The 15,535-nt window shown below is 34.5% G+C and overlaps 4 protein-coding genes across 6 annotated transcripts in view; 2 read left to right on the forward strand and 2 right to left on the reverse strand.

Annotated features, from left to right (window-relative positions):
- The window catches only part of LOC100187169 (6-phosphogluconate dehydrogenase, decarboxylating-like), a 6,569-nt gene extending 3,741 nt beyond the window's left edge, over positions 1-2,828 (forward strand). The window contains exons 7-11 of the mRNA XM_026836991.1: positions 366-500; positions 1,020-1,153; positions 1,589-1,688; positions 1,993-2,115; positions 2,379-2,828. Of these exons, the coding sequence (XP_026692792.1) occupies positions 366-500; positions 1,020-1,153; positions 1,589-1,688; positions 1,993-2,115; positions 2,379-2,498 (612 nt within the window). The 3' untranslated portion in view covers positions 2,499-2,828. The remainder of the gene's footprint in view (positions 1-365; positions 501-1,019; positions 1,154-1,588; positions 1,689-1,992; positions 2,116-2,378) is intronic.
- A 139-nt stretch (positions 2,829-2,967) lies between these two features.
- LOC100182886 (ribonuclease P protein subunit p21) lies at positions 2,968-4,106 on the reverse strand. Its single transcript, XM_002131335.5, has 4 exons — positions 3,802-4,106; positions 3,629-3,729; positions 3,488-3,570; positions 2,968-3,300 (listed from the first exon to the last, which is right to left on the reverse strand). The coding sequence occupies exons 1-4, from the start codon at positions 3,880-3,882 to the stop codon at positions 3,167-3,169; spliced, it is 399 nt and encodes a 132-aa protein (XP_002131371.1). The 5' UTR covers positions 3,883-4,106; the 3' UTR covers positions 2,968-3,166.
- Positions 4,107-4,593: 487 nt separating this feature from the next.
- On the reverse strand, positions 4,594-10,139 carry LOC101242356 (testis-expressed protein 36-like). Of its 2 annotated transcripts, XM_018815085.2 has the most exons (7): positions 10,128-10,139; positions 5,724-5,870; positions 5,480-5,620; positions 5,331-5,405; positions 5,059-5,189; positions 4,797-4,953; positions 4,594-4,733 (listed from the first exon to the last, which is right to left on the reverse strand). In XM_018815085.2, exons 2-7 carry the CDS (start codon positions 5,772-5,774, stop codon positions 4,686-4,688), a joined length of 603 nt encoding a protein of 200 aa, XP_018670630.1. In that variant the 5' UTR covers positions 5,775-5,870; positions 10,128-10,139; the 3' UTR covers positions 4,594-4,685. The 2 variants fall into 2 exon arrangements, with proteins under 2 accessions (XP_018670630.1, XP_009862476.1); XM_009864174.2 differs by lacking the exon at positions 10,128-10,139 and having other exon boundaries at positions 5,724-6,020.
- Positions 9,530-15,535, forward strand: part of LOC100182882 — a 31,214-nt gene continuing 25,208 nt past the window's right edge. For both annotated transcript variants that reach the window (XM_018815050.2, XM_018815054.2), the window contains exons 1-4: positions 9,530-9,659; positions 12,090-12,230; positions 13,447-13,550; positions 14,524-14,660. In XM_018815050.2, coding sequence (XP_018670595.1) covers positions 9,635-9,659; positions 12,090-12,230; positions 13,447-13,550; positions 14,524-14,660 — 407 coding nt within the window. In that variant the 5' untranslated portion in view covers positions 9,530-9,634. The remainder of the gene's footprint in view (positions 9,660-12,089; positions 12,231-13,446; positions 13,551-14,523; positions 14,661-15,535) is intronic.

The following is a 15,535-nucleotide window of genomic DNA, read 5'->3' on the forward strand; positions in this document are numbered from 1 at the left end:
AGTAAATTTCTTAGGATTTGTTATACATTACTATTTTTACAGAATATGTATGTATTCATTTAAAAATGATAAAGATTATAAAATTAATAAAACATTGAAAAGAAGGAAATCAATAGCAAAATGACGGTCAATAAAAAACCACTATAAAAAAGAGCACTAGTTAAAAAACGTGACTATTAAACCAAATATAATAAAATTTCCAGACTTTTAAAATTTATAACTGATTATGCAATTGCATAATTTAACTTGTATTATTTTAAAATTGTGAATTTATTCGTTTAGGCAAGTCAGTAATCAGTATACTGTTTAAACCAAATATAAAATGTAAGCTTTAGATTTTATTGTTTTAAAACTGTGAATTTATTTTTTCAGGTGAGTCTGTGTTTGCACGCTGTTTATCTGCATTGAAAGATGAGAGGGTAGTGGCTTCAAAACAACTTGATGGACCAACAATTTCATTCACTGGAAATAAAACTGCTTTCTTGGAAGATTTAAAGCAGGTAGAATGTCATAGAATTTGGATAATGCACAAGAACAGTGGTGGCTTGGAGCATAACATTTTTTTTTATTTTGCACAAAATCTGGGGTAACAGCTAAAATGCACTTACACTTATAGTTGTAAAACATTTTAATGAGTAAACTTCATTGAATATTGGTTGAATGCAATATACTTTGGCTCTGCTTATTAGTATAGACACCTAACAGTAAAAGCTGTTTTATTCTGAAACTGAATAAAAAAGTAAATGTCACACCCTTAATGTTCGTCACACCCTTCATGTCACACCCTTAATGTTACTTCCATGGTGGTGCCGAAGTGGCCGTCCTATAACATTCCAGGTTGTCTTGGAATTATGAATGTGATATTCTGCTAAATTTCCCCCTTTGGTACAGCTTTTAAAATTAAGAAAAATATGTATCTTTTATAATTCTATGCTATTTCCACATCTTGCAGGAATTAAAGGTTTCCCTGTTATGTATTACATAGCATCAAATATTGGCTCTAATATAGCTATTTTCAGGCACTTTATGCTGCAAAGATCATTTCTTATGCTCAAGGCTTCATGTTAATGAGAGAAGCAGCAAAGGAATTGAAATGGAAACTTAATTATGGAGGAATTGCCTTGATGTGGAGAGGGGGTTGTATTATAAGAAGGTAAGGTATTTTAAGACTCTGATTTGGCTTTAAAATTATGAATAAATGTAACTTATTTATTATCGCGTTGCGGAAAAGCATGTAACTTTGTGGGTAATTCGTTTGAGAGGCAGATTTTTATATAGTAGGGTGGGGGAGGATGGGACAACTTTAGCACATAATATCCAAATATCCTGATCGTGTTTTAAACAATTAACAACGATCTATGGGAGTTGTGTGGATAATTCTTAAAGGTTCTTAGTCCACTACCAAATGGGACGAGAAAATAGAATGAAGTGTTCCATCTTCCCCTACCCTACTATAATTTTTTATTATCTCGTTAAGTGCACTCGTGCGTCCACAATGGTAGCAGTGTCAAGCTTTGGAACCTCTAAGCTAGAGGTAGGCATGCTAACCACTCACCTGTTTTGTAACAAATACAATACAAATTCACAGTGCTTTTCTGGGGAAAATAAAGACAGCTTTTGACAAAAACCCTGATCTCACTAATTTGTTGATGGATGATTTTTTCAAAGATGCAATCACTAAAGCACAGGTAAAGCTATAGTAGTAAGGTTCTTAAAATTTTGGAATATTTTTCTCCCATATTTTTGATTAAATTTGTCAAATAATGTATTTTTACAGTTTATTCAAAATCTCTATAAATTACCAGTCATACATAAAACAAAAAATAAATACCTGCAAAGTTACATACCTGGTATCTTGTAAGCAGGCACCAGGTGTATAAAATAGAACACCCGTGTTATAACGACTGTTGTTGCCTGCCACGCAAGGGTGAATAAGTTCCGTTCATTCATTCATTGGTTGTTCCTTTCATTTTAATAACGTTTTGTTTCCAGCCTGGTTGGAGACGTGTGGTTGCATCAGCTGTGACAAATGGCATTCCTACGCCTTGTTTAAGCACAGCACTTTCATTCTATGATGGGTATAGGTTGGAAAAACTGCCTGCAAACTTAATTCAGGTATGGAGAATTTAAAGAGCCATAGCTTTTTTTCTTAGCACGATTGTTCATTGCAACAATCAACCAGTATAATCTGTTTATAATACTTGTTTTTTGTTTCAAGATTTTCTTTGTAGCAAAAGTTCATGTAGCCTTATATGTATGTCAACTACTATTGAAAAGTAAAATTTATTTGCTTTCAAAATATTTTCATATTTATATTAAATTTTTCATATTTATATTAAATAGTTGTATTTATTATTATTACTGACATTTTCTTTCAGGCGCAAAGAGATTACTTTGGTGCACACACATATGAGTTGCTGAGTGATCCAGGAAAACATCATCACACTAACTGGACTGGACATGGAGGGGAAATATCATCTTCATCATACAATGCTTAACATTACCTAATATTCAACACATAAAGCAGCAGCTATGCAGATTTCCCAAAAGATTGTTTCAAGCTACAACTAAACAGCACATAGAATTTTTGTTAATTTGCGTAGGTGTTTTTTACATGCACTAAAACTGTTAATTACGATTTTGGTACTTTTGTTGTGAAATACCTGCAGTTGCATATCTTTGTGGGCCAAGTTCCATTGTATTATTGTTGCAATCTTTTTCTATATATTCAGTTACATACTCTTGCATTAATTTAGGTGTAGTAATAACACTATGTATTCTAACCTTCGCAGATCAGTGTAGATTTATTAATACACACATATACAATATTTTTTTGGACAAAATCAAAACTACCAACATTTAACAAGAACCTAGCAAATTTCTGGTTGGCCTACTAGTTTAGTTTTTACACTCTTATTCTTGACTCTAGAAGATATTTTTCTCAGTGAAGTTCCCCATGATTGACTATAAAAGACAAACACAATAGCATAAAAAAGTGTTGCATACAAAGTTTATTTAAATGAACAGAAGCCAGGTTTAGTTAAGACATGCATTTTCTGGAAAAATATATCATAGGTTGTAATGTTTACTAATTAATGCAGTGCACAAAATTCTGGCTTAGAACTGCCTTCCCTGGCACCCCAGGTTTAGTGCCCATGGTACAGTATCAACTTTTATTGCACATCACAACATTTGCAATGTTTTCCGGCTTGTCGTGCCACAGTTTGCTGTCTATGTTGAGCAAGTATCTTCTGAAAGTGCCACAACCCTGGCAAGTCACAACAGTCTGCTTTGGTTTTCCTGAAACAAAAACGAATTTATAACTAGATACAATCACAGTATTATATAAATGATTGTACATGTTACTGTAAATAGAATTGTATGTTCAAATTTGTTTTAAAAATACAAAAAGGCCAGAATTTGCCAGACAGGATTTATAGTATGCCTTGCAGCAAATGTTCATATGTAAAGTCAGGACCTTAATTACCTTTGTTCCTAGATGTGCATGTAACACCAGGTATAAGCAGTAAGTCACAGTGTTTACATATTGTGCGCTTCACATGTGGATGTCTGTAATAAACCTTTAAAAATCTTTTTACAAATATTTAATTTTAGTGTCAGTACTTACAATCGAACAACGTTTTTTTGGGCCAGTGTTTTCATTGTGCGAGTGTAATATTTCGAAAGCTCTTTGTTCATCGGTTGCATGCTGATAGCAAAGTGTGCAGCCTGTATTGTGAAACTTTGTTAAAAATATTTTTATATGATTTTAATAACTTAATGATGAGCATAAGTGTATACCTGGTACAAATAATTCAGACGCTGGTAAACATCTTTCTTTTGCAGATGTGCTCCACTCTGGTTACCTTTCTTTTTGCCCATCTGATTTAATGTTTACTTTGCTACAGAATACGTAATTTCATGTTGGAATAAGCCACAAATCGCCAGAATGCCTTTTTTGCTTACGTCCTACTTACGGACTACGGACGTTACGGTAAGTTTCCTTTTACAGTGAGCCTAACTGTATTTAAATTGTTTGTTTTAGCTTTTAGAAAATAATGTTTTTGTGTGTTACCTTCGCTGTGTGATACAAATACTTATTAGACCCAGTATTATAAATAACGGACGAATTCAAACTACCTATTAAATATGCACATTGCATTGCATTACTACATTTAATGTAATGTTATAAGTGGCATTTGAACGTTATTTTGGGGCGCTTTATAAGTAGTGTGATTTTAGTACTGATTACGAATATTACAAATTTTAAAAAAAATCCCCTTCCTTGCAACTTATTAGTTTAAGATAGAAATCATAAACAGTTTCACTAAGGTAAAAATATGCTTGTGTTTTTACCAAGAGAAACTCCTGATTAAACAAACATTCTATCTAAAAAATTACGTATATACAAAACAAATTGTGCTTTTGATAAATTTGTAAATTATTTATTAATGTTGGCGGTTAGATACGGCAGATACTAAAAGAATTGGCAACGCAATTTATTTAGGCAAGGCTACGGTTTCTACGCAATGGACAAGTTAAGCACGAAACACAGTGTATAGTTTGTACTTGCATTAAAAACTTTTTCGTATATTTGAAACTTGATCGTTAGGTATATAAATAGAATTGTTTGAGCGTATGACGTCTGTACATATTAGATATGATTACTTTGCTCATAACATTAATTAAGCGTGGTACGAGTACTTCCAGGGGTTATGTTTCAAATGTGGTTCCTGCATGGAAATATACACATCAATCAAATATGAATTTTATTCAACTGTATTGATTAAATTTACCTGGCTGTTGGCAAGAATTTGTAAAAAAGTTGGATCAATTTTTTCATTATCGTCTACCCACATGGTTGTGTTGGACGTCACCTTAATTAAACCTTGTGGTGGTTCTTTGTAATGCTTCGAGTAACGTCGGTGGTGCGTCCGATTTGTAACGTCAACACCTGTTTGCAGTTTAATTATTAACGAGACGTTTTAAGCAGCAGTTTGCGATACAAGAAACTTGGATACAATTGTAACAAAATTGGTATTCTAAGTCGAAACAAACCCGGAGTAATCTTCTTTGTAGAGGCTGTTAATACCCTGCGCATACTCAGGGTCATTTCTTTTGTTCCACGTTACAACATCTTGAGAGCTGTGCTGTCTTTGTTCGCCCTGAACCTTTTGTTTCCCAAGCCCCTGAACAGAACATCACGTTGTATAAAGATAGCGTATAGGACTTCCGAATACGACCAGTTTACACTAAACAAATCTATAGTACTAGCGTAAGAAATATTGAACAAAATAGTTCCTAGAATGCTAAATGTGACTTTGATTTACCTGACCAAAATACACCCCGTGGTCTTGGAAAGAATTTCTGTTATCGTGACTTGAAAAACAATTGGTATGAGACGCCTGCAGAAAAACGTACTTTAACATTAACAAATTAAACGACAATAACATTTCAAAGATTTAAAGCAAAAACATACCTCTTTAGCTCTTTTAGCAAACACAGGTGGTATTTTTACGTGCGAATTATTATCAGTTGCGCTTTCACGGTTCAACATTATTCCCGTAGTCGTTCCGCTTGATCGATTTTCCACATTCACGGGCATGCCTCGGTGTTGAAACTAAAATACGGTAGAAGGCATCAACGCACTGTTCGTACTTCAGTTAACTTGCTTCGTAACACCCAGACGCTACAATGTTATAGACACTACACAACCCTCTTACCCATATACCCTGTTCTTCTTGCGAGGGCACGTGTTTTCTTCCCTTCGTCATTTCAATTGGCAGTATTAGTATAAATACGTTACAGTCAAACAGATTTAATTAAACGCATTCTAATGTATATAAAGATAAAATCTGCAAACGTATCTACTAAAAACACAGAAATGCTTCACTTTGAAATATAACTTCTTGAATAATACGATTTGGTTATTTTTAGCAATTTATTGCCTGCCTATTACAACAAAGCCGTTTCATTGAACAGTTGTGTCATATATGCGTTATATGTTTATTTTAATCTGCCAGTCATTGTAGTAATAGTAAACATTATATCTTGTTCACAAATATTGAAATATGGCGTACATTGTTGTTATAGCAACGCCGCTCAGTGGCGAAAGTCAATTTAGTAAAATTTTATTGGGGTGCTTTGTAGAAAATCTCTTTATAATTTATAAATGCAAACATCCGAGAAATTGCGAGCTTTTTTAATTATTTATTTGAATTGCCATTTATTCTTAAACATATAAGTAACAATGATTTTATAAATTGTACGGGAGTGTTATATTTCTTCCCACCACAAATGTGCTAGGGTTTTTTAAATATATGCAATATGCATTTGGTACAAAACAAAATAGTTGTCAGTTAAAATCGATTTGTTCATTAGAGTGGGCTACGTGTTGATTTCAACAGTAGCCCTCTTTTGCTCCACACACTTGAGTTGTGAAGGGGTCTCCGGGCAGTGTCAAAAGATAACGAGGATTTGAACAGCAACCATTAACAGAAATCGTTTTGTTAATGGGAGGCAACAAATCCGGAATTGATTTTTAAGCTGGCGGCATTGATTCGCTTTACTCGGGAGTAATTAGAACAAGATAAGAAAATCAAGTATTTGTCATACATCAGCAGTGCGAGAGGACAGATTTTTTTACAGGGCAGAAATAGGAGTAATTTGTTTTTAAATGAATGAATAAATAAATGTAATTTTTTTATCAACGCGCCGCGTTCTTGTTCAGCAGACAGTCGAAATGTTTTGTTAAACGTCGAGTGCCTGTCATATTGTATTAACTTCTAGCATAGTTCAATAAAAATGGCTTCTAAAATTCAATAGACTGTAGTGAAGTACTTGTAACCCGAAATTGCTACTACCCCTTCAGTGATATGCCTGTATAATCCTAATCCACTATATAGTTGCCATATCTTTCAGAAGCAAGTTTTTGATTAATGATTATCGATCGCTAGGTAGCGTATCATTGTGTTCGGATTAAAGAAATTGAGTGAATGTCACATGAAAGTAGCTTTCGTGTGAAAGAACTTTACCCTCATGGGATTTCAACGTGGTTGCTTTCTTCATGCATATAACCTTGTGACATGTTCAGCGAGTGGGATAGGCTCGGTTGTTGTTGCTGCAGTTTCATAACCGTTTACCTACAGTGTGAGCTTTAGCTGTCTTATCCCTGCTGAGGTATAGCGAGTGTATCAAACTTGGCAACATGTCAAGTCGTTCGTAACCAGGAAATACATAAAGAGGTCATATTCCAACTGCCTTTAACTCTAGCAATAGTTGTGCTATAAACAGTATTTAAATAGTACGCAATGTGCACCAAAGAGCGCTTGTATTCACAGTAATTGTAAATAGATTGTTTTGAATTGAAACAGGCTACGGGACAAAATGTGCGGTAGACCGGGCTAATGAATACTGTTGCAGCCTGAGCGCTCTGATAGCACCTGTTAGTCACCTATATAGTCATCTCATGAATTATAAATTACACTTTTCCAGCATTTGTCAGCGGCAAGTTATTTCAGTCGTTAAAATAGCTCTGCTGGTAAAACCTAATGCTATTTCCTATTTATATGCTAATTTAACATTTTGAAATATTAATAAAGAAGTTAAATAGGCAGTTTGAACAAATTTGTATTGTTTTAGTTTTGTTCGAGTCAGTATGCATTTTCAGTTTTATAAAGCAATAAACATTTGCGCAACCCATCGGTGTTTCGGGACCAATTACGTATAGAGACTGCTCTTAAATTATCGCCCCTACGTTTGACGATCAAAATTATTCTTTCGGTGACGCGGTTTCAGCCTTAAGTAAATGTTTTTGCATTATTTATTCATGAGTATTAATCCGCCGTGGTAAAGATACATAATAATCGATAATTTGCCTGAAATGAAATCGATTACAATGGCGTAAAATCGGCCATGTCAAAATCTTTCAGTGAAGGCCCCCATGTACTCTAATCGGTAGAAGGGGCATTTGAGGTCCCAGGGCTCTTGTACAAGTTTTATCTTTTGCCGTCGTCCCACGAGAATGGTAGCTTGTTTAAGTGCGCTGGTGACCAAGGAATTTAGACAAACGCGAACGGCAAAGGCGCAGAGTGCTCATATAAAACAGATCGAACAAGGGTGAATGATTAAATGTAACTTACTTTCTCCTCGCGTGGCCGGAAAACGTCAGTCGTTATAAAATACACCTCTTGAGCCAGCTTACGAGTTACTGAGTTTTTTTTTTGTAGCGGTCAGGATATACAAGAAAAGTTTAACAGTTTGCAATGTTTAATTTTTTACAGACCCTTTCTTGCAATTTTAAACGAAAATATATTATATTGCAGTTATTATATATTCTGGTATAGCGATTATATCTATAGTGGCGGTAAATTTTGGCGATATGAGTCGCATCGACGAACAAAAAAATGCTGGTTAATAATTTATTGCTTTTGTACTTGACACAAACTCGTAGCGTTGAATGAAAAATGTTTGAAATGTTTATAACAGTTTTAGGTGCAGTTTTACCCCGTTAAAAATTTACGACTGAAAACGACTAAAAATATAACGTTTATACTCTATATGCATGCGAGGTCCTTAATTGTTAAGTCGCACTCGTCGCACAGAAAATATAGTTGGGTGGGGTGAGACGGGACACCTTTACCATTCTATTTTCTCGTCCTATTTGGTAGTGAACAAAGAACATTCAAAGAAATAAAAAAAAAAACGTTTTCTCACGACTTTCATAGCCGGTTGTAAATTGTTTAGAACACGATTAGAATATTTCAAAGGTTTTCGGTCTTCCGCCACCCTATACAATATAACTCAAGCAGGGTTAAATATTTAATTCAAATCTGCCAAACCGCAATTCCCATACGGTCGTAAACATATTGTTTTACAGTGATTCAAGTATCAATGTCCTGCTGTATTCACAATTGATAAGCAAATATATAAAGCAACAATGCTGTGACTGGGGCGTTTGCGGTCTTTGCTCTTTTTGCGGCCAGTATTCTCCGAATGTCAAAATTGGGAGCAATATTTTGACAAACAGTAGCGATACCAACTGCATGTAGCCACAGTTGGTATACGTTGTCAGATTGTCGGCCCGTCTTGTGCATTAATTATAGATCGTGTGGTCGTTATCCGTTGACGACTTAGCGAGTAGTCTTTATACCGATGATATAATGCTTGTAGACTGTATTAGATAACAGGCAGATTTGATTAAAAAGATGGAAAATGTATTTTGTATAGAGATTGTGGATAAACATTTTTTGGGAATTTAGGCCCACATAATTAACTTGCCGGTTTTTAATGAATAATTGTAACATATTTATATCCACGTATGACGGCGACGTAAAAACAATCATTATATCAATTAAAGTGGGGGAAGATGGACCATCATTTCATTCTATTTTTGTCCCATTTGGTACAAGGCAAAAAAATTAGAGAATTATAAAACCGTATCCTCGATAGATCGTTGTTATTTGTTTAAAACACGATCAAGATTTTTGGTTGTTATCTAGGTATAAGATGTCCCGTCTACCCCCACCTTACTATTTGTTTTAAATTTCAGATTTTTGTTTGCTTTTATTCTGTGTGTTTACAAAGAAATTGGTCCCGGCTACTTTTATGCGCAATTTCCGTCGTCGTCGTTTCCATGGAAGCAATTACACCCACAAAAGGTTAGTCGCTTGCTCCTTGCTGCATGATATGAGACGACCAGCTGAAGACGATGAAACTTTAATGAGACTAAAGGACCAATGTGGCAGACTGCGTTGAAATAACGGATCGCTATTATCAAATTTATGAAATATCGGAAATTCGAAACCATCCTGTAAAGAAAATCGTTTACAGTTTAAAGCAATATTAAATGAATAAATTTAACTTGCTTGGTCCTGGCCCGGCAATTAAAAGACAGTCGTAAACACACATTTCCTGTTTCATATACACCTCATGCTATAGCTTACGAGTTACCACGTATGTAACTTTGTAGGTGATTTTTTGTATGCTGGGTAGTAATTTAAAAATCCCGTTAGTGACCATTGGATTGGAGCAATTATACTGTTATAAATTTAGGTTAATACCGTCGAGAAAGTATATACACTGTAATAAATAGAAATGCAAGTAACATATATATACATAACAAGTACCTTATTAAAATACCGCCTATATAGATGGTGGAAAATTTAGGCGGAATCGAATATCGGGTGTGTGCCATATTAACAAAAAAACAGGTTATAGTGCTGATAAAGTAACAATAGGTAGTAAAAGATGCATCTATGTTGGTTACGAAAACAATAATGAAAATTAGTCTTACTTTTCGTTTGATTAAACCATTTCGTTTTGTCTTTCAAGTGCCGCGTTAAAAGCCTTTCATTTTCAGTTAAATTAATTTACAATTACTTTCCAATATTACCTAAATAAAGTTCGACCCATCAGTGTGCACGTTACTTCACGCTTAGTGGTGCGTGATGTAACGTCTGCAAGCAACTAATTAAATTTTACCGTCAAATTGACAGCATGCAATGTTAATTTTAGACCAGTAAAGAGATCGGCATCCACGCGCCCGGCTATGAATTAGGCATGAGCGCGTTCTAGACGTGTTTGATGTGCTACTATCGTATACCCTTTATTGGAATAATAACGTTACGGCTCGGTTATATTATTTTGGTGAAAGCTAAAACCATTCGTCCGCAGGCGTAACATATTGAAGTCGGAATTAGATACTTGATTTGTTGATAACTAAAAAGAAAGACTCGCTTAAATTAATTTACTTCGATTTGCGACCACTTCTGCTGCACTTGTACAGCGCTGTGACATTTATCTCTTGAAATCAAGTGCTTCCCCTTGATGTTTATAAGCACCCGTATACAATCCTACTTGTTACTGGTGACTATAATTTAGCTCTGGTATATCGAGCACCGAACTTTTAATTGCGTCAATATGCATTCGGGTTGCTAACCAATGTGCATATCGGACAGTGTGTCCTGTTAATTACATTTGATTGGATCTATGACCTTTTGTACGTCATCAGGAATTGCAATTTAGAAATAAATTGGGTCCAACAACCACGCTTTTTTTCGGTACAATCAACCACGCTTTTATCGGTTTAACCGGCACGCTTTTTTTCGGTTCAAAAGCGAAGCTTTTATATATGGTGTAACAGCCACGCATTTGGTGTGTATAGCAGCCACTTTTTTCGTTTTAAGAGCCACGCTTTTTGGAGGGTTAACAGCCACGCTTCTGAATTGACGCTCCTTTCCACATCTTTTATCACAGCGTGTTTTAACGACTGTCGTTTTGTTGTTGCTTTTCTTTTTTTCGATATTCCGATAAAATGATCTTCGCTATCATTACGAAGGGCAAGTGATAAAACATATCACGTGAAAAGCATAAATATTTCTGGGTCAAAGATGAACACGTCCCATCATGCCCCCTGCAAGCAACAAATAAATGCGATTTGGGATTAGGGAAAAGAATTTGCTGGACAGAAATTTTAATTATCTTCTGAATCGGATTTCTTGAAACGTTTTATCGATTTCGTAAATCGTTTGGCAAAATTAAAGATGTATGTACAATTTTTTCAGTAATTGGAACAAAGATCAGTTGCATGTCAACCTTAACGTATATTTCAATAATTTGTTTACCTTTGAAAGAGTTAAACAGTTTCATAGAAAAAACACATTATATAAATTTAAAATCCATTTGTTAAAATACATAGACACGCGTGGTACAAAACTATAAGCTGTATAACTTTCTATTATTACGCTTTCGATAAATTTGTTGTCCATTAAAAAAGCACAAAACTTATAGGAGAGTTTTATTTATAAAAAAACGCAAAAGTGTGGGTGGGGGAAGATGGGACACTTTCAGTATATTATCTAAATATCCTGATCGTGTTTTAAACAAATAAAAATCGATTTTGTCAGCCGTGAATTTTTTCGTTGAGTGTTTTTATTTACCACAAAATGAGACGGGAAATAAAAAAGTGTCTCATCTTTCCCCCACCCTTCTATGCATAGTTTTGATCTAATCGAATAATATTAACATAGTGAATAGCATCACTCTTGATTCCGATATATTAGAGTAATTTTGTCTTTCGTCACTGGCAGACCAGGAAAGCATCGCAACTCTGCGGGAAGGCGGCGACTTCCTTAAATCAAACGGCAATTCCAACTTCAAGAAAACTTTTTTCTACTTCGACGAAACAACGAACGAGTTAAAATGGAAAGGAAAACGAAAAGTAAAATCAGGTATTTTTTAAATAAGCGTGTTATAACAACTGTTGTTTTTTCGCTATAACCTGTCTCGTTAAAATATTTTTAAATCTTCGCTACTGTAATCGAAGAGACAAAATAAAGTCATTTTTATTATTGTAATCAGAAAACCGATATTTTTTTCGATTAACGTCAACCGTATAAATTTAACAAACGATAACGAAAACCTTTTAATATGATTAGTCAATTACTTCTGTGTGATCGTACCCGCGAATTGATGTAAAACAGCGACGTAAATATAATACTGTTGGGTAAGATGGATTCTGTTATACATATTATCCCGTTTTTTTCTAATCATTTTTTACCAATTAACAACGCTGTTTTGTAAGTGTAAGAATATGGTTACACGATTTCGTAAGTATTTCTGTTTACTACCAAGTGAAAATATAAAGGACAAAAACATGTCCCATCTTACACCAAACTATTAATTTTTCACTTTGTATGAGTTGGAGCGGAATGACCTTTTGTAAATTGTATACGTATGAACCCACAAGGATTGTGCCTAATTCACGTATATTTATTATTCCATTAGTTTCTATGTATCCTTACAGTTTTCCATCGTCACGCTACATAAATATGTTTTTTTTCTATATACCAGCTTAATATTTTATGCTATAAGACAAAACAATGTTACTTATGCCAGAAATCATAAGAAAGCGACGTGTTTTGAAATGACAAATCTTGGGTATATATTAGGATTTAGAATTCTACCTGTAATACTAAGATTCATACCGTTATCACTGAACATCCCATTTTCAAATTTTTAACAATTTTTAACAAACGCTTTTTTTTAAACGCGAATCTACGGTAGTACAATTTTAAATTTTCTTTGTTTACTACCAAATGGGACGAAAAGTAAAAAGAAAACATGCATCACCTTACCTGACTTACTTTATATAATGGAGTGTGGGGAGACAGGCCACCTTATTTAGCAGATAATATTCAAATACCCTAATCGTGTTTAAACAATCGTTAGGATACGGTTATGTAAATCTTTGAATGTTCTTTGTTTACTACCAAACTGGACGAGAAAATAGAATGAAAAGGTGTCCCATCTCCCCCGTCCCACTACATAACAATTGCAATAAATGAGCGAAACAGTCAGCTCCTCAGCGAGCAAGCAGCTTTCCCCCTTCTTTAAATTCAACTCCCCGCAGACTTATTATTCAATCAATATACAATTTCTCTACAGTGCCAATTGCATCTATGAACGAAGTCTGTCAAGGCAGACCCCCATCTCACTTCAACGGAGATTCTCTTAAAGATAACTGCGTGTCTATACTTCACGGTCAACCGGTATTTATTAGTATTTATTTGTATGTAGTAACGTGGGTTATAAAGTTAATATATGATACTCCGGAGTAAGATAGTTACTGTTAGCTTTGCACCTAAATCTCATATTTCCTGATTGTGTTTTTATTAATAAAAAACGCTTTGTTAGAGTCGCAGAACTACAGTTACATAGTTCTGTAGGTGTTTTTTGTTTACTACCAAATGGGACGATAAAAGAAATGAAAATATGTATTATCTTACCACAACCTAAGATATGTGACTATTTAGACTTCTAATTCATCTCTGAACTTATAGTAGGGTGGGGGTAAGGGACACATTTATCACATATCCAAATATCCTGATCTTGTTTTAAACAATTAACACTTAACGTTCTATGGGAGTCTTGTGGATACGATTTTATAATTCTTTAAATATTCTTTGTTTTTTACCAAATGGGAAGAGAAAATAAAACGAAAAAGCGCCCCATCTCCTCCACTCTGTACTATAGTTCATTTACTGTTTGCTGTGTTTTCTACAATTGACCGTCCCAATATTCTCACGTTTCGATAAAAACGCGTTTTCAACTGTTAAAAATACGATTAGAAAGTATGAGATATACTATGTGCGAAAGGCATCCATCTTAAGGTGGCTGTACAGTGTACACAGTATCCGGAATTTGTCCGTTTTGTCTGTTTTGTCCGGATTTCGCTGCCGCATGCGGAACTCGATAATGGGTTTGCATACGACTTCGCAGACGAATTCGCATACCGCATACCGGATACACTGTGTACAGCCATCTTACCCCACAATACTATTTATATATATGTAGCTACAATACGTTTCTTGTACTTGATGCGTAAACATGAGTGGGTAAAACACGGATGTAATAAAACGTATCGTATCAAATCGGGCGGCATTCTTGTATATTTGCCAGGTTTCTTTCAACGTATTATTTATGGTACGTGTATCCTTACGCGTTAACGACTGTGTTATTCAGGGTCGTTGGACGTACATGGTTGCTGGTTCGTCCGCCACAGCTGCTGTGTGGCACACTACGATTCAGTCATTAATTGATAAACACGTTCAATCGTTGGAATCAGCGCTAGTACCACCGACCAAGATGTCAAGAGAAACGTGCGTAAATGTAAATTATAAGGTTTAAGCTATACAATATATAATACGGTGAGGTAAGATGGTACATGTTTATTGCATAATACCAAAATATTTTGAGCGTGTTTCAAACAGTTAACAACGTTCTATGGGAGTGGTGAGAATACAGTTTTATAATTCTTTGAATATTCTTAATTTACGACCAAGAGAAGAAAAAAGTTGTCCCATCTTTCCCCGGTTTACTGTGTATATATAAAAACAATTACTAACAAAATTTCTAATACAGTGAACAGCAGACTCTGAATATATTACATTTCTTCATCCAGTTTAAAAGCCCCCGAATGTACTATGAGATTCGGTCATGCTTTACAGATTTTTTTGCAATATATTAAATCGCTTTATTTTTTGTTAAAAGATAAAGTATATAATTAGTGATAAATTTGTTCAGTTACAAGTTTAATGTGTGGATAGCCTAGCGTATAAATAAACCCGTAGGTCTCGTGCTAAATATATTCGTATATATATATACGCGTTACGTTCTGGTTAATCTGCAAAGCAATTATCTCAAAGGAAATGTTTGTAGTCGAACTACTGACTGCACTATTAAAGATTATTTAACCGACAAAATACACAATGTTTTATTATATATATATCCGCTATATAAAGCACGTGACTATTTCACGAGGCATATATAGTTTATTTTGTTTTGTTGTTACAAAATATATGTTCATGTTGTGGCTATAATTCAACAGTATATACTTTTAAACGGGTGACATTTTTTTCAAAAGATACGTATCACTAGAAATATCAATTTGTGGGTCTCCGATTTGGGTATCACGATTTTGGATGATTTTTCTAGATTCTTTAATCATTTCTTTTAATTGATGATTTTGTTTTGG

The sequence above is a fragment of the Ciona intestinalis genome, chromosome 1 (assembly GCF_000224145.3).
Source record: "Ciona intestinalis chromosome 1, KH, whole genome shotgun sequence".
In the NCBI taxonomy this organism is placed as follows: domain Eukaryota; kingdom Metazoa; phylum Chordata; class Ascidiacea; order Phlebobranchia; family Cionidae; genus Ciona; species Ciona intestinalis.